Genomic DNA, 25,040 nt, shown 5'->3' with positions numbered 1-25,040 from the left:
GCTGGTGAAATGGGCGGACACTGGGCAGATGAATTTTAACGCAGAAAAGTGCAAAATGATACATTTTGGTCAGGAGAGGAGAGGCAATATAAACTTAAGGATACAATTCTAAATGGGGTGCAGGAATAGAGACCTGGGGTTATATGTGCACAAATTGTTGAAGGTAGCAGGACAGGTTGAGAAAGCAGTTTAAAAAGCACATGGGATCCTGGGCTTTATAAATAAAAGCATGAGAGTACAAAAGCAAGGAAATTACGATGAACCTTTATAAAACACTTGTTCGGCCTCAACTCGAGTATTGTTTCCAATTCTGGGCACCGCACTTTAGGAAGAATGTGACGGCTTTAGAGAGGGTGCAGAAAAGATTTACAAAAATGGTTTCAAGAATAAGGGATGTGGATAGACTGGAAAGGCTGAGGTGTTCTCTTTAGAGCAGTGAAGATTGAGAGGAGATTTGATAGAGTTGTTCAAAATCATGAGGGGTCTGATGGAGAAACTGTTCCCATTGGCGGAAGACTCGAAGAGAGGACACAGAGTTAAGGTGATTGGCAAAAGAACCAAAGGCGACATGAGGAAAAACTTTTTTACGCAGCGAGTGGTTATGATCTGGTATGCATGGCCTGAAAGGGTGGTGAAGGCAGATTCAATTGTGGCTTTCAAGAGAGAACTAGATAAGTACACGAAGGAAAAACATTTGCAGGGCTATGGAGAAAGGGCAGGGTATTGAGACTAGCTGAAGTGCTCTTGCAGAGAGCCGCTTGGGCTTGACGAGCCGAATGGCGGCCTCCTGTGCTGTAACCATTCTATGATTCAAAGTGAATAAGCTCACATTTCCCTAAATTATACCATCTGCTATTTCCTTGCCGCTCACTTAACCTGTCTCGATCCCTTTGCAGGCTCTTTGTCCATTCTCTATCCATGCTAATATATTGCCCCCAACCCCATGAGCACTTGTCTTGCGTAGCAACCTTTTATGTGACACCTTATGGAATGTCTTTTGAAAATCCAAATATACTACCCTGCTAGTTGCATCCTCAAAAAAAACTCTTAATAGATTTGTCAAACATGATTTTACTTTCGTAAATCCATGTTGACTCTGCCTACTTCTGTTATGATTTTCTAAGTGCCCTGTTACCACTTCCTTAATAATGTCATTTCACCCTTAACAAGCTCCCCGCTGGAGTGGAGTTAGCCTACATGACAAGTGGGAAATTGTTCAACCTCCAGTCCAGATCCAAGGTTGCTCCAACTATCATTGCATTACAATATGCAGATGACGCTTGTGTTTGTCCACGCTGAGTCCGAACCCCAAACCATTGTTGACACCTTCACTGAAGCACACGAGAGTCTGGGCCTCACATTAAACATAGTAAGGCAAAGGTCCCATACCAACAGCCCCTGCCACACAGTACTGCTCCCTGATTATCAAGGTCAATGATGAGACCTTGGACAATGTGGACCACTTCTCATACCTTTGGAGCCTACTATCAGCAAGGACAGACATAGAAACATAGAAAATAGGTGCAGGAGTAGGCCATTCGGCCCTTTGAGCCTGCACCGCCATTCAATAAGATCATGGCTGATCTTTCACCTCAGTACCCCTTTCCTGCTTTCTCTCCATACCCCATGATCCCTTTAGCCATAAGGGCCACATCTAACTCCCTCTTGAATATATCCAACGAACTGGCATCAACAACTCTGCGGTAGGGAATTCCACAGGTTAACAACTCTGAGTGAAGAAGTTTCTCCTCATCTCAGTCCTAAATGGCTTACCCCTTATCCTTAGACTGTGTTCCCTGGTTCTGGACTTCCCCAACATCGGGAACATTCTTCCTGCATCTAACCTGTCCCATCCCGTCAGAATCTTGTTTCTATGAGATCCCCTCTCATCCTTCTAAACTCCAATGTATAAAGGCGCAGTCGATCCAGTCTCTCCTCATATGTCAGACCAGCCATCAGGGAATCCGTCTGGTGAACCTTCGCTGCACTCCTTCAATAGCAAGAGCGTCCTTCCTCAGATTAGGAGACCAAAACTGAACACAACATTCCAGGTGAGGCCTCACCAAGGCCCTGTATAACTGCAGTAAGACCTCCCTGCTCCTATACTCAAAACCCCTAGCTATGAAGGCCAACATACCATTTGCCGCCTTCACCGCCTGCTGTACCTGCATGCCCACTTTCAATGACTGATGTACCATGACATCCAGGTCTCGTTGCACCTCCCCTTTTCCTAATCTGCCGCCATTCAGATAATGTTCTGCCTTCGTGTTTTTGCCCCCAAAGTGGATAACCTCACATTTATCCACATTATACTGCATCTGCCATGCATTTGCCCACTCACCTAACCTGTCCAAGTCACCCTGCAGCCTCTTAGCGTCTTCCTCACAGCTCACAATGCCACCCAGTTTAGTGTCATCTGCACACTTGGAGATATTACACTCACTTCCTTCATCGAAATCATTAATGTATATTGTAAATAGCTGGGGTCTCAGCACTGAGCCCTGCGGCACCCCACTAGTAACTGCCTGCCATTCTGAAAAGGACCCATTTATCCTGACTCTCTGCTTCCTGTCTGCCAACCAGTTCTCTATCCACGTCAGTACATTACCCCCAATACCATGTGCTTTGATTTTGCACACCAATCTCTTGTGCGTGACCTTATCAAAAGCCTTTTGAGTGTCCAAATACACCACATCCACTGGTTCTCCCTTGTCCACTCTACTAGTTACATCCTCAAAAAATTCCAGAAGACTTGTCAAGCATGATTTCCCTTTCATAAATCCATGCTGACTTGGACCGATCCTGTCACTGCTTATCGCTGCACATCGATGACCAAGTCCACCACAGCCTTCAGTGTGCCAGTGCAGCCTTCGGCCGCCTGAGGAAAAGTGTGTTCGAAGACCATGGTCTACAGAACAGTAGTGATGCCCGCCCTCTTATATGCGTCAGAGACATGGACTATGTACAGTCGGCACATCAAAGCACTGGAGAAGTACCACCAACGCTGCCTCTGCAAAATCCTGCAAATTCATTGGCCGGATAGATGCACCAACGTCCACGTTCTCTCTCAGGCCAGCATCGAGACATTGACCATGCTTGACAAGCTTCGGTGGGTGGGGCCACATTGTCCGCATGCCCGATGCTAGACTCCCGAAACAAGCACTCTCCTCGGAGTTGCATCACGGCAGACGAGCTCAGGAGGGCAGAGAAAATGCTTCAAGGACACCCTCAAAGCCGCCTTGAAAAAATGCAACATCCCCACAGACTCTTGGGAATCCCTGGCCCAAGACTGCTCAAAGTGGAGGAGGAGCATCCAAGAAGGCATCGAACACTGAGTCTCTTTTGCCGGGAGCACGTGGAAGCCAAGTACAAACAGCTGAAGGAGCGTAGGACAAATCAAGCATCCCATCCACCCCTCCCTCCAACCATGTCTGCCCCACCTGTGACTGAGACTCGATCCCACATTGGTCTCATCAGTCACCTTAGAACTCACTTTAATGTGGAATCAAGCCTTCCTCTACTCTGGGGGACTGCCTAAGAAGAGAATAAATAGATTGCAACATTTTGCTGACAACAGATGTCAGGCTATAACTGGCCTGTAGTTTCTGTTTTCTCTCCCTCCTTTCTTGAATAGTGATGTTACATTTGCCACATTTCAATCCACTGGAACCATTCTAGAATCTGTAGCATTTTGGAAGATCACAACCAATGCAGCCACTGTCTCTGCAGCTACCTGTTTTAGAACCCTAGGATGTAGGTCTTCTGGTCCAGGGGATTTGCCAGCTTTAAGTCCTATTAATTGCTCCAGTGCTTTTTCTTTACTAATATCAATTCCTTTAAGTTGCTCTTGTTACGTAGGTGCACTTCTAAATATTTGAAATGCTCAGCAACTATTATACCTATTTTTCTGCTGTACAAATGTAACTTAATTACATAGATGCATTTGTAATTATTAAATTCTAGGTATAGGACACTACAAATGATAGCTTTTAACAAATTGTTGGAATTACTTTTTTCTAATTCGACAAATAGATATGCAGTAAATTGCTATAGCTGTTATGCCACCATCTTGCTTCCTTAAAAAAATATACAACTCCACTGACCAAGACTTTTCTATAACTCTGCTATTTTCAGATTGTTTCATTGACCACACACGAAGTTCCCTTAATCACCACGTTAATGGTTTATGGTTGAAATTGTACAGTGTATTTGTGGTGTGCCTTGGAGTGTTACAGAACCCAGATGTTATCTCTACTTAAAAAAAAAAAAAATTCAAGAGAATTTTGGATATTTTCCTTTTGCCATACAATGACAGTTTCACAAACCACCCAACAAGCAGATTAATTTGCAGGAAAAAGATATTCCATGAATGAAAATATTAAATTTATATTGCGGGGGAAATAAATTAAGTTCATGCCATTGTACAGTTCAAGGCAATTTCTTTTAAGCTGTTTTGTGGTTTCTCAAATTAACGTTACTTGATTGTGAAATTGCAGGCCTTCTCGGGAATTGCAGCAAATAGTCCGAGATGAGGATGAGTTGAAGGAAGTGACCGATTTGCGTAAAATAGCAGCTCAATTATTGCAGCAAGAACCACAAAACAGGTATAATGAAAGTTAATCCTTCTGAATTGACTGTTGCATACCCGTTTGGATGTAGTGAAAAGATTTTAAGCGAACAATTGTATCTAATTAAAACATCCTGTCTACTCCGAATTTGAAGTTGCTTATCTGAATGTTTTAAGCTCTTAATTCCCATGTTGCTGTTAATTATATTGCTTAGTCCGAAATATTTCAATTCGATATTCGAAAATGCTTCGAATAATTAGAAGTAGACTGTATAGGAAATGTTTTGCAGCAGACAATTTGTATCGAATGCATTTCCTTTCGTAAATAATGACAATGTAAAGATGGCCAGGGATACGGTTTTAAACATTACAGATTTAATTTCGATCGTATCCTAAAACAAGAACATTTTGTAAATCTGTAGATTGGGAACATAAAATTAGATGATTGTCTATCTTTCTCTCTCATGTTTTTGTTCTTTTGCTTTTTCTCTTTTTTTTTCTCTTCCTAATCCTTTTGAGTATTTTTAATGTAGAGTTCCAATACTGCTATTCTTTCTGTTTATATGTATTTCTATATTGCCAAACGTGGCAAGTTTTTAATAATAATAAATACCTCGTCTTGATTTCTTTTCACATGTCATTATTAATGACTTCCATATACTTTTCCAATACTTTTCTTACTTCCTCCTTTCATATTGGGATGATTGATGCTCATGGTATGTGAGTACAGACGGAGGCCATTAACTTTTAAAGCATCATTCAATGAAAACTTTATCCAGAGGAGAAGGGCAACAGCACCAGGATCAAGGTACATTTATAGAACGAACCAAAATATAAAAGTGGTTTTCTTGTACCACTGTGTAAACATTCAGAAATCAAGCATCAGATTATTTTTCTCCAGTTGACGCATATAACATTGGCATGAAATTGTGCCCAGGATCTTGTGTGCTTTTAGAAAGTGCCGCATATTAGGAATGTCATTATTATGCATTTTGCATATTGATATTTTGCCACATGTACTCTTTTTTTTAAATTTCTAGCGATCTATTATTTAAAGTCCTTTATATAAACAAACTGTAATAGTGATCATTGAAAATGGGAATAAATAAAATTTCCAGAACAAATTTGAGAATGTATAATGACATTTGGCATTTTTATTCTGATGGTAAACCTGTGGGACACAAGTTAATAGCTTCACTAGTTGAGTGCCCTCCATCCCCAAGATTGGATACTCTTAGTTTCTGTGCCAGTCTGCTTAATCAACCACTGCTTGCTACCAGTTCAACGAAGATCTGAGGCTAGTAACTTTTACCTCCATTTACATTAATTCAGCTATATCTTTTCCTAGTTTTGCAGATCTTGCTTTAGTTGATGCTGAAGACTATTTTAGTGCATGAAGCTTTTATTTAACCGGAGAAATATCTAACCATCCTATATTTTCATTGTGATAGCCGAAGCAGAGATCATGGCACAGTGCTTCTTTGCTTGTTCCAATTGGACTAGTAGGTTAATATGAAAATTGTAGTTTGCATTATGTAACTAGTAGCTCACGAGTATCATTTCAAATCTAAGACTCCAGATCAGCAATAAACATTTTTAGTTGTGTATACTGATTAAGTTATACTGTAGTTTTTTTTTTGCACTTCTCACAGTTAGAATTCCTATTCTCTTGGTTAAGTAGAATACATCATTAAAGCCACAGTATTCTGAGTTGGTGCAGAGATAAAATAATACTCCTTTAAAAATGATTTAGATGTTTGAATAAGGCTTCTGAAAATAAAGAAGTCATATCTTACACTGCTCCAAGAATTTCAACTGAGATAATCCATTATCCTATATGTGACACTGCATCTTGAATTTTTATAACTAATCTTTTCTGCCTTGTATTCTAATGTCCACTTTAGTGTTTCAAATCCTTTCTATTTTCTTTAAATTTGTTCGCGGATTGTCAGACCTCCTTCTTTACTGATATATTTTAGTTAATGCCAGCTGGCCATGACTAGTTATTTGAAGAAAACGGTCTAGCATTCTTTATATTTCTGTTTGATCCAACTGTAAAGTTACTTTTATCTAGCTTTTATTGCCACCAAATCTATTATGTATGTGTTCTTTTGATTTTGTGTATTAAAGTGAACCAATACAATTTTTGCCTTTACTGTAACAATGTAAATATCAAAGTTCTGGTGTTGAGATACTTTTATATATTGTATTTATTATATGATTTGGTCTTGTTGTGTTGAACATAAGCATGGTGTGTGATCTTGCTTTTTTTGGTTGGGTGCTGCAGGTTTATATTTTTAGCAGAAAAACAATATATTCTTCCATGTAAAATTAACTGACTATTTTCTGGTCAGCTTGAGATACTTCAGGATTCTCATTCCGTGTGAATGGAGGGAAATGGTTAAACACAGACTCTTAACAATATAAGCTATGCACATTTTCCAAATGTTATTCACACATACCTACATGTTTAAGTATATTGAAGAGATTGGGTCATTAACTGCATTTCTGTGATGCCATTGTTTTTCTGCTTCACCTCGACAATGAGCACAGAAATGCAGTTAATGAAACTAGCCACCTGCAAACTGTTGAAGATTTGTAAAATAAACGGAACTGAGCAGCCCCACAGATAATTGTTTGTGGTAAATAAGCAATCCTTATCCTGTACCCTTTTAAAGGACATGGCTTTTTGAAGCATTTAAACAATGCATTTATATAAAACTGTATCTCCTATAGCATTGCTCATTTTGAGTCAAAGGATATGGAGACTCTGGTAGTTTATTACTTCAGGGAGAATGAATTTTGAGTTTTGCTAATTTATTTTATATAGTCGTGAATCATTGCTTTTCACCTTTTTTATTTTTTCCCAGACTTTTCGCTCACTCATCTTCAGTAAGTGGAAGGGACAGGAAGAAAAAAACATTGGAGTATGATAGGTATTTGTGGATGTTTTCTCTCTCTCTCTCTCTCGCTCTCTCTAAGTGCACACTGGCCTCATAGCAATGTTTGTATCTAACGTAGGATGTGCTACACATCATTTTTTTTTGCCCTTTGCACAGTTTCATTTAGACTTCAGTTCTGCTTTGTTCTTAACTTCAGGAGATTTTATTACATTTCTCAATGAGTTTTTTCGACACTTAGTGCTGGATTTACAAACAATCGGCTTTGATTTCCTTTAAATTAGATTCGCAAGTTTAGTTGAGTAAGTGCAAACATCTGCCCAGTTTTTCAGTGCAGTTACTCACAGCTAACCACAAAAATGTTGCTTTACTTTATTTTCTGGTTATTAAATTAATGCTGGGAATGAAATACTATTCCTTTCTTGCAACAATTTCAAAGTATCCCCGGTCCATGACAGACGAGCCTAATACAGGGTAAATCTGTTTTTGTTTTAATGTACTTCAACTTAAACTCAAATGCTGCACCCGTGTAATTTATTTTTAATCGGTTTGCCACCTAGTTATCCTTGTACACTTGAGATTTCCAGTTTAGTGTACCTCTTTTTATGTTCACCAGGAACTGTGCTGGGACTGCCCGAACTCAATTCATGTAGTCCGTGTAACCAGCAACAGAAAAGTTTCATCTACAGCAGAGCTGCATTCTAATCCCAATCCCAGACATGAAAGTGTAGCGTTCTAATTACTGCATTTCTTGCTCATAAATATTTATAGGCAGTTAAAACAAATGCTTAATTCACTTGATTTTTGAATGCAAGGTGGTAGATTTCAGAATGTTTAAGGTACAAACTAATGTGCATGTGCTAACATAAAAGTTACATTAGAAGCAGCAGTTTGTTGTTCATCAAAAAAAAATTTTCTGCATTAAATAAAGACGAGATGATAGCTGATACTTCAGAGGATTGAGACATTTTTAGAAACCGACAAAGGACGACTAAAAGAATAATAGAGAAGATAGATTGAGAGTAAACTAGCAAGAAATATAAAAACAGACACCGAGTTTCAACAGATATATAAAAAGGAAGAGAGTAGCTAAAGTTGGTCCCTTAGAGGATGAGACTGGAGAAATCATAATGGGAAACAGGGAAATGGCAGAGACATTGAACGAATATTTTGTATCTGTCTTCACGGTAGAAGACACTAAAAGCATCTCAATAATAGATAATCAAGGGGGTTATAGGGAGGGGTAGAACGTCAAACAATCACCATCACTAGAGAAAAAGTACCAGGCAAACTAATGGGATTAAAAGTGGACAAGTCCCCTGGACCTGATGGCCTGCATCTTAGGGTCTAAAAAGAAATGGCTGTTAGCAAATTTCCTTGGATTTGAGAGAGATCCCAGCGGATTGGAAACCGCAAATGTAACACTCCTATTTTAAGAAAGGAGGGAAACCGAAAGCAGGAAACTATAGACCAGTTAGCCTAACATCTGTAATTGGTAAAATGCTGGAGTCCATTATTAAGGAAGTAGTAGCAGGACATTTAGAAAATCATAATACAGTCAAGCAGAGTCAGCATGGTTTTATGAAAAGAAATCATGTTTGACAAATTTGCTGGAGTTCTTTGAGGATGTAACGAGCAGAATGGATAAAGGGGAATGAGTAAATGTAGTGTATTTGGACTTCCAGGAAGCATTCGATAAGGTACCCCATTAAAGGTTACTGCACAAGACAAGACCTCATGAGGTTGTGGGTAATTTATTAGCATGATTGAGGATTGGCTAACTAACTGAAGAGTCAGGATAAATGGGTCATTTTCAGGTTGGCAAGTTGTAACTAGTGGGGTGCACAAGCAATTAACATGCAGGTACAGTAAGTAATTCGGAAGGCAAATAGAATGTTGGCCTTTATTGCAAGGGGGATGGAGTATAAAAGTAGGGCAGTCTTGCTACTGTACAGGGTATTGGTGAGGCCACACCTGGAGCACAGCTTTGGCCTCCTTATTTAAGAAGGGATATACCTGCATTGGAGGCAGTTCAGAGAAGGTTCGCTAGGTTGATTCCTGAGATGAAAGGTTATCTTATGAAGAAAGGTTGGGCCTATACTCATTGGAGTTTAGAAGAATGAGAGTTGATCTTATTGAAACGTATAAGATTCTGAGGGGGCTCGACAGGGTGGATGCAGAGAGGATGTTAAAACTAGGGGGCATAGTTTCAGAATAAGGCGTCGCCCATTTAAAACTGAGCTGAGGAGAAATTTTTTCTGAGGGTCGTGAATTTTTGGAATTCTCTGCCCCAGAGAGCTGTGGAGGCTGAGTCATTGAATATATTTAAAGTGGAGATAGACAGATTTTTGAACGATAGGGAAGTCGAGTGTTATTTGGAACAGAAAGTGGAGTTGAGGTCAAGATCAGATCAGCCATGATCTTATTGAATGGCAGAGCAGGCCCGAGGGGCCAATGGTCCACTACTGCTTCTATTTCTTATGTTTTTATGTTCAAAAAAACTAAACAAATGCTTGACTGAAAACATCATGGTATCATGAGACACTAAGCCAGTGGAGTGCTGGTATTGCGGGGTCAAGTTTTCTCGGCGCAGCACCGCGAACCATGCCTGAGTTCTGCGCTCAAAACCGCGCAGAAAACTTACCTCGGTATTCTCCACTCCCTCAGGTCGATCCAGGCCCTCGGCACGGCACAGCACAAGCTGTGGGGGGGCGGAACCAGGTCCCTGCGCTGAAATCCATGCCGGGACCTCTGCACAGGTGCGCTACAGTGGGCGCGCATGTGCAGTAGTAGGTCCAGGCGCCCAAAACTGTGTGGGAGGGGCCCGAAGCACGCCGCCTCTAGCCCTGGCCGAATGGGCTCACTGGGGCGGCGAAGATCAGGCTGCACCTCCCTCCTCCAGCTCCTGCTGTGGCTCCAGCTTCCTCCCCTGTTCAGCTCACGGCTCCCTCTGGCGCTCTCAACCCCCCCCCCCTCCCCTCCTCGCCCCACCCCCTCCTCTGCCCGTTCCCCCGGCCACCGACCTTCAACTCCGGTCTGCTCCCTCTTCCTTCGGCGGGGCCCGCCCACCCACATCTTGCCGGGGGCGGGCCCGGCTTCTTCACGTCGGCCGGGCCCATTCAGCCTCTTCCCTTCCCTCCCTCTCCTCCCTTCCCTCCCTCCCTCTCCTCCCTTCCCTCCCTTCCCTCCCTCTCCTCCCTTCCCTCCCTCTCCTCCCTTCCCTCCCTCTCCTCCCTTCCCTCCCTCTCCTCCCTCTCCTCCCTCTCCTCCCTCTCCTCCCTTCCCTCCCTCTCCTCCCTTCCCTCCCTCTCCTCCCTTCCCTCCCTCTCCTCCCTTCCCTCCCTCTCCTCCCTTCCCTCCCTCTCCTCCCTTCCATCCCTCTCCTCCCTTCCCTCCCTCTCCTCCCTTCCATCCCTCCCCTCCCTCCCCCTTCCACTCCCTCTCCCTTCCACTCCCTCTCCCTTCCACTCCCTCTCCCTTCCACTCCCTCTCCCTTCCACTCCCTCTCCCTTCCACTCCCTCTCCCTTCCACTCCCTCTCCCTTCCACTCCCTCTCCCTTCCACTCCCTCTCCCTTCCACTCCCTCTCCCTTCCACTCCCTCTCCCTTCCACTCCCTCTCCCTTCCACTCCCTCTCCCTTCCACTCCCTCTCCCTTCCACTCCCTCTCCCTTCCACTCCCTCTCCCTTCCACTCCCTCTCCCTTCCACTCCCTCTCCCTTCCACTCCCTCTCCCTTCCACTCCCTCTCCCTTCCACTCCCTCTCCCTTCCACTCCCTCTCCCTTCCACTCCCTCTCCCTTCCACTCCCTCTCCCTTCCACTCCCTCTCCCTTCCACTCCCTCTCCCTTCCACTCCCTCTCCCTTCCACTCCCTCTCCCTTCCACTCCCTCTCCCTTCCACTCCCTCTCCCTTCCACTCCCTCTCCCTTCCACTCCCTCTCCCTTCCACTCCCTCTCCCTTCCACTCCCTCTCCCTTCCACTCCCTCTCCCTTCCACTCCCTCTCTCCCTTCCACTTCCCTTCCACTTCCACTTCCCTTCCACTTCCACTTCCACTCCCTCTCTCCCTTCCACTCCCTCTCTCCCTTCCACTTCCACTCCCTCTCTCCCTTCCACTTCCACTCCCTCTCTCCCTTCCACTTCCACTCCCTCTCTCCCTTCCACTTCCACTCCCTCTCTCCCTTCCACTTCCACTCCCTCTCTCCCTTCCACTTCCACTCCCTCTCTCCCTTCCACTTCCATTCCCTCTCTCCCTTCCACTTCCACTCCCTCTCTCCCTTCCACTTCCACTCCCTCTCTCCCTTCCACTCCCTCTCTCCCTTCCACTTCCACTCCCTCTCTCCCTTCCCCTCCCTCGCCCTTCCCCTCCCTCGCCCTTCCCCTCCCTCGCCCTTCCCCTCCCTCGCCCTTCCCCTCCCTCGCCCTTCCCCTCCCTCGCCCTTCCCCTCCCTCGCCCTTCCCCGCCCTCGCCCTCGCCCTCGCCCTCTCCCTCTCCCTCGCCCTCTCCCTCTCCCTCCCTCTTCCCCCTGCCCTCTCCCTCGCACTTCCCCCTGCCCTCTCCCTCGCACTTCCCCCTGCCCTCTCCCTCGCACTTCCCCCTGCCCTCTCCCTCGCACTTCCCCCTGCCCTCTCCCTCGCACTTCCCCCTGCCCTCTCCCTCGCACTTCCCCCTGCCCTCTCCCTCGCACTTCCCCCTGCCCTCTCCCTCGCACTTCCCCCTGCCCTCTCTCTTCTCTTTTCTCCGCCGGCACCCCCCCCACCGCTTGCTGTCAGAAACACATAGACACTGACAGAGAGTGAGATAGAGACACTGAGAGAAAGAGAGACACACACTGGAGAGCTCCGTTCCAGCATGCTGTTGGAGGGCTCCCGGTGCTGCAGTCGGTGAGTAGAAACTTAATTTTTTATTTATTGATTTTTAAAAAAAAATTTTTTTCTTTTGGTTGATTTATTGATGTATTTCTCATTTATTATTGATGATGGTTCTTTATTTGTAAAACTGAAGTGTTTAATGTTTGTAAACTTCCCTCCCCACCCCGTTCCCTACGCCTGATTTGTAACCTACGCCTGATTTTCTAAGTGTAGGCAAGGTTTTTCTGAGCGTACAAAAATCTACACTTCATCCATTCTAAGTTACTTTGGAGTAAGTTTTAACTGCCTAAACTTTCAAAATAGGCGTAAATGGCTGGACACGCCCCCTTTTGGGGAAAAAAAAATCTGTTCCAAACTGAAACTGTTCTAACTGACTAGAACTGGAGCAAGCTATATGCTGAGAATTGCAATTTCTAAGATACTCCATTCTAAACCAGTTGCTCCAAAAAAATAGGAGCAACTCAGGCCGAAACTTGACCCCTGCATGCCTGTTTTTAAAGAAGTGAAATTAGATGGGATGTGTGTTGGTGTTCGCAATAGATGATATGTGCTGGCCTATAGCTGTTGTAAAGTAGCTGGAAGTATCGATAGTATTACAGGACACTTGGCTTTCAGATGAAAGTTCCTCTGCATCTATAAATATCTCAAAGATCATACTTTTTCAAGTTAAAATGTTATTTCTTAATTTGGCACTCTTCACACACTATTGGAATGTACCTAGGTTGGATTCTGTGCAAACCATGTGCTAAGTGTGTGCATGAAAATGTCATGTCATTATAGGCCGTGTCTCCTGCATCATTTAAAGACACTGCCAGTTTTTTTCCCCAGTAAAAGGTTCTTAGCTCCTTGCATTTGATTTCTTGCTCCCAAAGTTTAGGAGATATCTAGCCAGTCTCTGTACAGGTATTAGAGATACTAAACTATCAGATATTCTATTACCTAAACGGTCAGCCCAGCTTTTTGTATTCATGCTTTCAAGTTACATCATAAACATCAGCACTGAGCAACAAATCACTGGAAAATATCATACTATGACCATTCTTTTTCAAGACCAGCATACAAAAAGGAAGACTATGCTCTTTAAGACTTGAGGTGATGTTAGGTCCCGATTCTATAGGTCATAGTCGGCCAGATAAGGAGTAAATAAAGCAGACAAAATATTGTAACAGCTGAGCTATGTTTTTTACATTATTCAGAACAAGACAAATTGACACACTCAGCCTAAAATTCCACCGTGATAATTATTCATTAACACCTCATGGAGAAGATGAGTAATCCAGCTCAGGAATGCATCATTAGACTTCCCCTCTGAGACTAGTGCAGACAGTTTCCAGAGAAGACGATTTCAGGAAAGTGAGACATCTGCCAGTCTTCCACAGGCATTGTATCAGAACCACAGAATGCACTATGATTTGTTTTGCTACTTGAACAACACGGTGGCTTGGAACAATAAATACCATGATCCTGTCTGTAGCAGAGGCAGAATAGACCCCATAAGTTCACATTAGAATATGTAGTAGCAATTGGTAACCAGGATTTGAGGAGAGACAGTGTTCAGTGTTACACCAACGCACAGAAACACTTGGTGTGAGTCAGTCAAAATCTAAATCCTGGAGTAGATCTGTCACGGACTACTATGACATAGGCAATTTTATTTCCAGAATCCTTGTGGCTAAATCCCAATGGACCACAGTCACAAAATACTGGGCAGATGTTAAGCCCTTGAAAAGAGTCATCATAGGCAGTCCCTTGGAATCGAGGAAGACTTGCTTCCACTCTTAACATGAGTCCTTAGGTGGCTGAACAGTCCAATACGAGAACCACAGTCCCTGTCACAGCTGGGACAGATAGTCGTTGAGGGAAAAGGTGGGTGGAACAGATTTGCCGCACGCTCTTTCCGCTCCCTGCGCTTGATTTCTCCTTGCTCTCGGCGATGAGACTCTAGATGCTCAGCGCCCTCCCAGATGCACTTCCTCCACTTAGGGCGGTCTTTGGCCAGGGACTCTCACGTGTCAGTGGGGATGTTGCACTTTATCAGGGAGGCTTTGACGGTGTCCTTGTAACGGTTCCTCTACCCACCTTTGGCTCGTTTGCCGTGAAGAAGTTCCGAGTAGAGCGCTTGCTTTGGGAGTCTCGTGTCTGGCATGCGAACTATGTGGCCTGCCCAGCGGAGCTAATCGAGTGTGGTGGTCAGTGCTTCAATGCTGGGGATACCGCGGTGCCTGGTCGAGGATGCTAATGTTGGTGCGTTTGTCCTCCTGGGGGATTTGTAGGATCTTGCGGAGACATCGTTGCTGGTATCTCTCCAGCGACTTGAGGTGTCTACTGTGCATGGTCCATGTCTCTGAGCCATACAGGAGGTCGGGTATTACTACAGCCCTGCAGACCATGAGCAATTTTGACGACCTGGTCAAACACTTTTTTTTTCCCTCAGGCGGCCGAAAGCTGCACTGGCACACTGGAGAGGCGGTATTGAATCACATAGTCAATGTCTGCTCTTGTTGATGAGAGGCTCCAGAGATATGGGAAATGGTCCACGTTGTCCAAGATCGCGCCGTGGATCTTGATGACTGGGGGGCAGTGCTGTGCGGAAAGGACAGGCTGGTGGAGGACCTTTGTCTTACAGATGTTTAGCGTAAGGCCTATACTTTCGGACGCCTCAGTAAATACGTTGACTGTCCTGGAGTTCAGCCTCTATGTGCACAGACGCAGGCGTCGTCCGCGCACTGTAGCTCGACGACAGAGGTTGGGTGGTCTTGGACCTGGCCTGGAGACGGCGAAGGTTGAACAGGTTCCCGCTGGTTCTGTAGTTTAGTTTCACTCCAGCAGGGAGCTTGTTGACTGAGGTGGAGCATGGCAGCGAGGAAGATAGCGAAGAGGGTTGAGGCGATAATGCAGCCCTGTTTGATCCTGGTCCAGACGTGGATTGGATCTGTAATGGATCTGTTGGTAAGGATCATCACCTGCATATCGTCGTGGAGCAGGCGGAGGATGGTCACGAACTTTTGAGGGCATCCGAAACGGAGCACTCCATAGACCCTCGCGGTTGACCATATCAAAGGCCTTTATAAGGTCCAAGAAGGCCATGCATAAGGGCTGGCGCTGTTCCCTGCATTTTTCCTGCAGCTGTCACGCTGCAAAAGTCATGTCCGTTGTGCCCCGTAGGGGACGAAATCTGCACTGTGACTCTAGGAGGAGCTCCTCGGCCACGGAAGACGGTTGAGAAGGACTCTAGCGACGACTTTCCCAGTGACTGATGGGAAGATTCCTCTGTAGTTGCCGCAGTCAGACTTGTCCCCTTTTTTTTAAAGATGGTCACGATCACTGCATCTCTGAGATATCTCTTCTCCCTCCAGTGCCTCTCCGCCATACTTCAGTGCTTCAGCAGGGGTTCCATCCGCTCCCGTAGCCTTGTTCTTCAGCTGTTATGGCTTTTTCTACCTTGTACAGTGTTGGGATTTTACTGAGGTGGTGGCGGGTAGCATGCTGCGGGATGGAGTTGAGAACACTCGAGTCAAAGGCAGAGTCTCGATTGAGGAGATCTTTGAAGTGCTCCTTCCAGCGGGTCCTAACTGCCTCGGTGTCCTTGAGTGTTTGCCCGTTCTTGGCCAGCAGTGGGGTGGGGCCTTGGGTGTTTGGACCATAGGTGGCCTTGACTGCGGTGAAGAATCCTCGCACATACAAGTCCTCAATGACTCTTGCATATCAACAAGTCAGACTCTGTTGTATTTCATGTCTTCTACTAGCATGGGGCATCCACCATACAGAAGAAGAACCTCAAGCCTTTCGACCAAGAATTGAAGTCGATCAACACATTCAACAGCTAATTTATCAACAATGGTCTAATCAGATTAGGATGCCTTGCTTTCTAGTCTCATTGGGTAGGATTTGTTCACTGAAAGGCCATACTGCTTCAGGCCGTTTCTATAAGGGAGTTGAGGCCTTCCCAAAAGAAGTTGCTGTGTTTTTATTGAGGACCAGGGCCAGACATATTCGCTCCATCCCCTCCATTGTCTGAATTTCACACTGCTTATCCGACATCAAGTACTGAATGAGCAGAAATTTACTCCAGCTTAAATATTGGGAAGACTCAAGCCATTGTCTTCGGTTCCTGCCACAAACTCCGTTCCCTAGCCAACGATTTCATCACCCTCCCTGGCAACTGTCTGCGGTTGAACCAGACCATCTGCAAACTTGGTGTCGTATTTGACACTGAGATGAGCTTCCAACCACATATCCGCTCCATTACTAAGACCTCCTACTTTCACCTCTAACATTGCCCAACTCCGTCCCGCCTCAGCTCATCTGCTGAAATCCTCATTCATGCTTTTGTTACCTCTAGACTTGACTATTCCAATGCTCTTCTGGCTGGCCTCCCATCTTTCACCCTACATAAAATTGAGCACATCCAAAACTCTGCTGTCGGTATCTTAATTTACATCAAGTTCTGTCCTGGATGGTGAGCTTCTTGTGTTGTTGGAGCTGCACTCATCCAAGAAAGCGGAGAGTATTCAATCACACTCCTGGCTTGTATCTTGTCGATGGTGAAAGGCTTTGGGCAGTTGCAGGTGAGTCATTCGTGGCAGAATGCCCAATCTCTGACCTGCTCTTGCAGTCCCTGTATTTATGTAGCTGGTCAATCGTGACTCCACAGTAGGTTGATGGAGGATTTGACGATGGTAATGCCATTGAATATCGAGGGGAGATGGTTAGATTCTTGTGGGAGATAGTTATTGTCTGACACTTGTGTGGCTCGAATGTTACTTGTCACTTATCATCCCAAGCCTGGATGTTGTCCAGGTCTTGCTGCATGTGGGCACAGACTGCTTCATTATCTAAAGAATTGCAAATGGAACTGAACACTGCAATCATCAGCAACCATCCCCATTTCTGATCTTATGTTGGAGGGATGGTCATTGAACCAACTGAAGATGGTTGGGCCTAGGACACTGCCCTGAGGAACTCCTGCAGCGATGTCCTGGGGCTGAGATGATTGACCTCCAATAACCCCAACCATCTTCCTTTGTGCTAGGTATGACTCCAGCTAGTGGAGAGTTTTCCCCCTGAGCCACTGACTTTAATTCTTCTAGGGTTCCTTGGTGCCAAACTTCATCCAATCCTGCCTTGATGTCCAGGGCAGTGACTCTCGCCTCACCTCTGGAAGTCAGCTCTTTGGTCCATGTTTGGACCAAGGCTCTAATGAGATCTGGAGCCGAGTGGTCCTGGCAGAACCCAAACTGGACATCAGTTAGCAAGTTATTGGTGAGTAAGTGCCACTTGACAGCACTGTTGACGGCACCTTCCAACACTTTGCTGATGATTGAGAGTAGACTGATGGGGTGGTTATTGACCGGATTGGATTTGTCTGCCTTTTGTGGATAGGACATACCTGGGCAATTTTCCACTTTGTCATGTAGATGCCAGTGTTACAGTTGTTCTAAAACAGCTTGGCTAGAGGTGCAGCTAGTTCTGGAGCACAAATCTTCAACCCTACAGCCGGGATGTTGTCGGGGCTCGTCGTCTTTGTTGTATCCAGTGCACTCAGCCGTTTGTTGATGTCTCGTGGAGTGAATCGAATTGGCTGAAAACTGGCATCTTTGATGATGGGGACCTTGGGAGGAGGCCGAGATGGATCATCCAGTTGGCACTTCTGACTGAAGATGGTTGAGAATGGATCAGCCTTGTTTTTTACACTCGCATGGTAGTCTCCACCATTATTGAAGATGGGGATGTTTATGGAACCTCCTCCCATTAGATGTTTAATCGTCCACCACCATTCACGACTGGATTTGGCAGGACTGTAGCACTTTGATCTGATCCATTGGTTGTGGGATCACTTGGCTCAGTCTATTGAATGCTGCTTCCACTGTTTAGCATGCATGCAGTCCTACATTATCGTTTCAGTATCTGGAACTACAAAACAACATTTAAGTGGTTAGCAGCAGGGAGGGGATCGGTCAGGGTGACATGAGTATAGTCACATAGCTCAGTCTTATTTGAAGGACCACCACTGCTGCAGTACAGCATTATATATCACTGACAGTACATTAAAATGCATGACATTATATACATTACATTACATGACCCCACCACAGACCAGGGATTATGATGAACTTGTGTCAAGGGATCAACGCCACCGTGGGACATTGGAACCGGTTCTGGGGGAGGTGGGACCAGCACAAACCGGACGGTCTGCACCTGGGCAGGACCGGAACCAATGTCCTAGGGGGAGTATTTGCTCGTGCTGTTGGGGAGGAGTTAAACTAATACGGTAGGGGGATGGGAACCTATGCAGGGATATAGAGGGAAGTAGAATGGGGCAGAAGCAAAAGATAGAAGAAAAGTAAAAGTGGAGGGCAGAGAAACCCAAGGCAAAAAGCAAAAAGGGCCACATTACAGCAAAATTCTAAAGGGGCAAAGTGTGTAAGAAAGACGAGCCTGAAGGCTCTGTGCCTCAATGCGAGGAGTGTTCGTAATAAGGTGGACGAATTAACTGCGTAGATAGCAGTTAACAGGTATGATGTAATTGGCATCACGGAGACTTGGCTCCAGGGTGACCAAGGCTGGGAACTCAACATCCAGGGGTATTCAACATTTAGGAAGGATAGACAGAAAGGAAAAGGAGGCAGGGTGGCATTGCTGGTTAAAGAGGAAATGAATGCAATAGTAAGAAAGGACATTAGCTTGGATGACGTGGAATCGGTATGGGTGGAGCTGCGGAATAGCAAGGGGCAGAAAACGCTAGTGGGAGTTGTGTACAGACCACCAAACAGTAATAGTGAGGTTGGGGACAGCATCAAACAAGAAATAAGGGATGCATGCAATAAAGGTACAGCAGTTATCATGGGTGACTTTAATCTACATATTGATTGGGCTAACCAAACCGGTAGCAATGCGGTGGAGGAGGATTTCCTGGAGTGTATTAGGGATGGTTTTCTCGACCAATATGTTGAGGAACCAACCAGGGAGCTAGCCATCTGAGACTGGGGTGATGTGCAATGAGAAAGGACTAATTAGCAATCTTGTTGTACGAGACCCCTTGGGGAAGAGTGACCATAATATGGTAGAATTCTTTATTAGGATGGAGAGTGACACAGTTAATTCAGAAACTAGGGTCCTGAACTTAAGGAAAGGTAACTTCGATGGTTTGAGGCGTGAATTGGCTAGAGTAGACTGGCAAATGATACTTAAAGGGTTGACAGTGGATAGGCAATGGCAAACATTTAAAGATCACATGGATGAACTTCAGCAATTGTACATCCCTGTCTGGAGTAAAAATAAAACTGGGAAGGTGGCTCAACCGTGGCTAACAAGGGAAATTGAGGATAGTGTTAAATCCAAGGAAGAGGCATATAAATTGGCCAGAAAAAGCAGCAAACCTGAGGACTGGGAGAAATTTAGAATTCAGCAGAGGAGGCCAAAGGATTTAATTAAGAGGGGGAAAATAGAGTATGAGAAGAAGCTTGCTGGGAACGTAAAAACTGATTGCAAAAGCTTCTATAGATATGTGAAGAGAAAAAGATTAGTGAAGACAAATGTAGGTCCCTTGCAGTCAGATTCAGGTGAATTTATAATGGGGAACAAAGAACTGGCAGACCAATTGAACAAATACTTTGATTCTGTCTTCACGAAGGAAGACACACACAACCTTCCGAAAGTACTAGGGGACTGAGGGTCTAGTGAGAAGGAGGAACTGAAAGGTATCCTTATTAGGTGGGAAATTGTGTTAGGGAAATTGATGGGATTGAAGGCCGATAAATCCCCGGGGCCTGATAGTCTGCATCCCAGAGCACTTAAGGAAGCGGCCCTAGAAATAGTGGATGCATTGGTGATCATTTTCCAACAGTCTTATCGACTGTGGATCAGTTCCTATGGACTGGAGGGTAGCTAATGTAACACCACTTTTTAAGAAGGGAGAAAGCGGGTAATTATAGACCGGTTAGCCTGACATCAGTGGTGGGGAAAATGTTGGAATCAATTATTAAGGGTGAAATAGCAACGCATTTGGAAAGCAGTGTGACAGGATCGGTCCAAGTCAGCATGGATTTATGAAGGGGAAATCATGCTTGACAAATCTTCTGGAATTTCTGGAGGATGTAACTAGTAGAGTGGACAAGGGAGAACCAGTGGATGTGATGTATTTGGACTTTCAAAATGCTTTTGACAAGAGATTGGTGTGCAAAATCAAAGCACATGGTATTGGGGGTAATATACTGATGTGGATAGAGAACTGGTTGGCAGACAGGAAGCAGAGAGTCGGGATAAACAGGTCCTTTTCAGAATGGCAGGCAGTGACTAGTGGAGTCACCGCTGGCCTCAGTGCTGGGACCCCAGCTCTTTACAATATACATGAATGATCTGGATGAAGGAATTGAGTGTAATATCTCCAAGTTTGCAGATGACACTAAACTGGGTGGTGGTGTGAGCTGTGAGGGGGACGCTAAGAGGCTGCAGGGTGACTTGGACAGATTAGGTGAGTGGGCAAATGCATGGCAGATGCAGTATAATGTGGATAAATGTGTGGTTATCCACTTTGGGGGCAAAAACGCGAAGACAAAATATTATCTGAATGGTGGCAGATTAGGAAAAGGGGAGGTGCAACGAGACCTGGGTGTCATGGTTCATCAGTCATTGAAAGGTGGCATACAGGTACAGCAGGTGGTGAAGAAGGCAAATGGTATGTTGGCCTTCATAGCAAGGGGATTTGAGTATAGGAGCAGGGAGGTCTTACTGCAGTTGTACAGGGCCTTGGTGAAGCCTCACCTGGAATATTGTGTTCAATTTTGGTCTCCTAATCTGAGGAAGGACGTTCTTGCTATTGAGGGAGTGCAGCGAAGGTTCACCAGACTGATTCCCGGGATGGCCGGATTGACATATGAGGAGAGACTTGATCAACTGGGCCGGTATTCACTGGAGTTTAGAAGGATGAGAGGGGATCTCATAGAAACATACAAGATTCTGACGGGACGGGACAGGTTAGATGCGGGTAGATTGTTCCCGATATTGGGGAAGTCCAGAACCAGGGGACACAGTCTTAGGATAAGGGGTAGGCCATTTAGGACTGAGATGAGGAGAAACTTCTTCACTTAGAGAATTGTTAACCCGTGGAATTCCCTGCCGCAGAGAGTTGTTGGTTGCCAGTTCATTGGATATATTCAAGAGGGAGTTAGATATGGTCCTTATGGCTAAAGGGATCGAGGCGTATGGAGAGAAAGCAGGAAAGGGGTACTTACGGAATGATCAGCCATGATCTGATCGAATGGTGGTGCAGGCTCGAATGGCCGACTGCACCTATTTTCTATGTTTCTATATTTCTACATTGCACAGTTGTGCTCACCCACCAAGGATAAGGCACGCAGCTCTAGCCCACTTAGCTCCAGTACCTCTGGTGGGCCTCCCCCTATGCACCGCTGCTCGGATGCATTGGCTGACCCTTTCATTTCTGCAGAAGAAATAAACAATCTTTAACCCATTTGCACATCACACACACACACAGGTCATAAAATGATTATTCATGGCAAATATGGTGTGACACTAAGTCTAGATTTACATTGTAAGCGATCATTACTTACTCTGGCTGTGGCAACGATGTTATTCCACCTCTTCCTAAATTGGGGTCCATCCCTCAAGACTGTACCGACTGCTGACACGGCCTCTCCTATTTCTGACCAGATTTGCTGGTAAATGACTGAGGGTGGCTTCCCATGACCATCCCTGATAAGGTCCCTGTACCTGGCCTTGACCTCTGAGACAAGTGCCTACAGATCATGGTTGCTAACCGCTGTGACCTCAGCCTCCCTACATCTAGCAGATTTTTCTTTTGGGCTTTCTTCTGCATGATTCGCTGTTTTATTGTTGGATTATAACTTTTTTCCCTCTCCCGCTCTCTCTACAATCTGTTGACACCTATCTATATTATTCAGTCACTTTTCCTGATTTCTCCTTTTTTTCAAGTTCTCTTCTGTCGAATTCTTCTAGGGTTAAGGCAACGTCATGCAGTATCTCCTTTCACTCCCCCTCTTTTCGTATGCGTAGGCGACCCCTGACCCCGAATTGGAGAAAAAATGGGTAAAAATCGTGCATACGCAGAAGTCCATTCATTTATGATCGAGAAAAAAGTTGATCTTGATCGATTACAATGCCCGCCACTGCCTGGAAAAAAACACCAAATTAGCGGTCCTTGATCTTAGCGGTATGTGGGCGATAAAATACCTCGTACCGCCGGAATACCGCTGAGAAACGGGCGATGGCAGTGCTTCATCAACTTCGGGCCCTAGGTCACCTAAAAACTACAGTTTTTCTGGAGTTCTAGCTGATGAAAAGACTGCAAAAGCAGTTCGGATAAGGGAGCAAGTGGTATAATTTAAAAAAAAAAATAAACACATTGCAACTGCAAATGCTGTAAATCAAGTAAAAACAGAAAATGAAGGAAATGCACATGAGTTTAATCACCATCTTTAAAAACAAAAGGCAGGTTATAATTTTGTATACACCATTCATCAGAACTGAAGATTAAATGTTAAGCAGGGGAAACTGTCAACCGGTTTGCCAATCACACAGAAGAATTTAATGAGTTGAATAAATTGCAAATACTTAATAGAAAACTCTGGGTACAAAGGATTTTTCACTGAGGAACAAATGAGCATGCAGATTTATTTTCCTAATTGGCCTGGTTTTTAATCTAGTTTTTTGCCTCAGTTGTGTGGGATAGGCTGGATGGATCAAAAGATTTTTTCTTGTCCATCATTGTTCTTAAATACTGACGGTTGAAAAGATATGGGAGAAGATCACAGAAAAAAAAAGATGTTGTGGAATGGACAAAAGCTGGGGGAGTGCGAGCTACAAATGTAGCATATCTGAAATTAAAACTCCATATTCTGTCAAAATCCGTAGAAGAAAAACACGTCAACATAACTGGGTTGTCAGTCTCCACGAAGCTGTGTTCTGTTCAAGGGTACCCATCTGAACCATCAGCTGCAGAGAGGTTTAGGGAGGCAATTCCAGAGCTTAAGGCTGAAGGCACAGCTGGCAATGGTGGTGCAATGGAAATAGGGCACAAGAGGCCTGAATTGGTGGAATCAGAGATCTCAGAGGCTTATAGTGCTGGAGGAAGTTATGGGATAGGGAGGGATTTGAACACTTGGTGAGAATTTTAAATCTGAGGCAACACAAATAGGGAGGATACAGCTACAGTCTGAAGTAACTGAAGTGAATATTGGAACCAGAGACTCAGCGGAAAGATAGGATGCTATTCCTGAAGCTTGTTACAAATAAAAAGAAAATTGCAAGTACTGGAAATCTGAAGATTGAATCTACTGCAGACTCTTAACTTGGAAGTCTACTTAGTTGTAAGTCTCCTTTTATGAAATAAATTTCGACAGTCTCAAATTGAATTAATCCTTGGTATGTCCCACAGCACATTGCTGTCTCTTTATTGGCACTAGAAATAGAAAGAACTTGCATTTATGTCACCTTTCACAACCTCAGGATGCCCTAAAGAGCATCACAGTCAATTAAGTACTTTTGTAGTGTAGTCACAATTGTAATGTAGGGAATGCAGCAGATGATTTTCGCACAGCAAGGTCCCACAACCAGCAATAAGATACAAGATCAAGTAATCGGTTTTAGAGATGTTGGTCAAAGGACAACTGTTGGCCAGGATATCAGGCGATCTCCCCCATTCTTTTAAGTAGTGCCATGCAATCTTTTACATCCACCTGAGAGGGAAGACGGGGCCTCAGTTTAATTTATCATCTGAAACACGGCACTTCCTCCGTACTGCACTGAAGTATCAGCCAGCCTATGTGCTCCTGTCCTGGAGTGAGGGTTACACCTATAAGCTTCTGACTCAGATGCTATGCTTCATGAGCCAGAACTGACATCTTGAATGTCGCTGGATGTTGCATGCAGTTTCCCTCCCGAGTTGGACCATAACTATGGCAAATGATTTGTTATCGCTTTGAGCACTCACAAACAGGACTTCATATTCAAAATTGCAATACTGTAGCAGCAAATTGTGCTAGACACAGTAGTGTAGACATTTAAGGATGTTAAAGGTGCCAAATCACTTGCCCCAACACAGCAGCTACTTGTGAGTCAATCAGTCAGAACTAATAGTGACGCTGACAAGCCCAGATCTTCAAATTCTCTGAATTATGCTAGAATGAAACATGATGCATGATCCAGGAACACAGGAAGGATGATTAGACGTGGCCTCTTTCTGACAGTTTCTCCGGGACTTTGCCTGCACAGTATTCATGCCTGATTTATTTCACACTGAGAAAATGCCCCTCCACGACATCAGTTGAATGATTGACTTGTGCTCAGGGCAGAGTTACAGAGCAACATGTCTCCTAATCATTCACTGCAGACAGCAGCAAACTGCGAACCAACTTTAACAAGCACATGGAGGAAACAAACAAAGGGCAATTTCCCTGTTTGCTGTCTAACCCCCCCCAGCCTCTTCACTCACTCTTCTCCCAGCCCCCCTCCTCTCTCTCTCTCTCTCTCTCTCTCTCTCTCTCTCTCTTCCCCCTCCCCCCCCAGCCCCCAGCATCACACTCTCTCTCTCTCTCTCTCTCTCTCTCTCTCCCAGCCTCGCTCTGCAATCCCCCCCGCCCCGCCCTGGAAGAAAGAGTCTGGAGCGGGGGGGGGGGGAGAGAGAGAGAGAGAGGGGAAAGGGGAGAGAGAGAGAGGGGAAAGG

General features: G+C 44.9%; 1 protein-coding gene across 5 annotated transcripts in view; it reads left to right on the top strand.

Moving 5' to 3' along the window:
• lrch2 (leucine-rich repeats and calponin homology (CH) domain containing 2) overlaps positions 1 to 25,040 on the top strand; it is a 199,244-nt gene that overhangs the window by 124,499 nt on the left and 49,705 nt on the right. For 4 of the 5 annotated variants that reach the window (XR_011593624.1, XM_070883130.1, XM_070883133.1 and 1 more), the window contains 3 exons: positions 4,497 to 4,604; positions 5,298 to 5,375; positions 7,438 to 7,503. Coding sequence is in view for 4 of the 5 variants with exons in the window: in XM_070883130.1 (XP_070739231.1) it covers positions 4,497 to 4,604; positions 5,298 to 5,375; positions 7,438 to 7,503 (252 nt within the window). In the remaining variant the exon portion in view is untranslated. The remainder of the gene's footprint in view (positions 1 to 4,496; positions 4,605 to 5,297; positions 5,376 to 7,437; positions 7,504 to 25,040) is intronic. The other variant, XM_070883131.1, reaches the window with a different exon arrangement.

This window comes from Pristiophorus japonicus, chromosome 6 (genome assembly GCF_044704955.1).
Source record: "Pristiophorus japonicus isolate sPriJap1 chromosome 6, sPriJap1.hap1, whole genome shotgun sequence".
Classification (NCBI taxonomy): domain Eukaryota; kingdom Metazoa; phylum Chordata; class Chondrichthyes; family Pristiophoridae; genus Pristiophorus; species Pristiophorus japonicus.
Note: the sequence above shows the minus strand (reverse complement) of the source record. Positions and strands in the feature narration are given on the sequence as shown.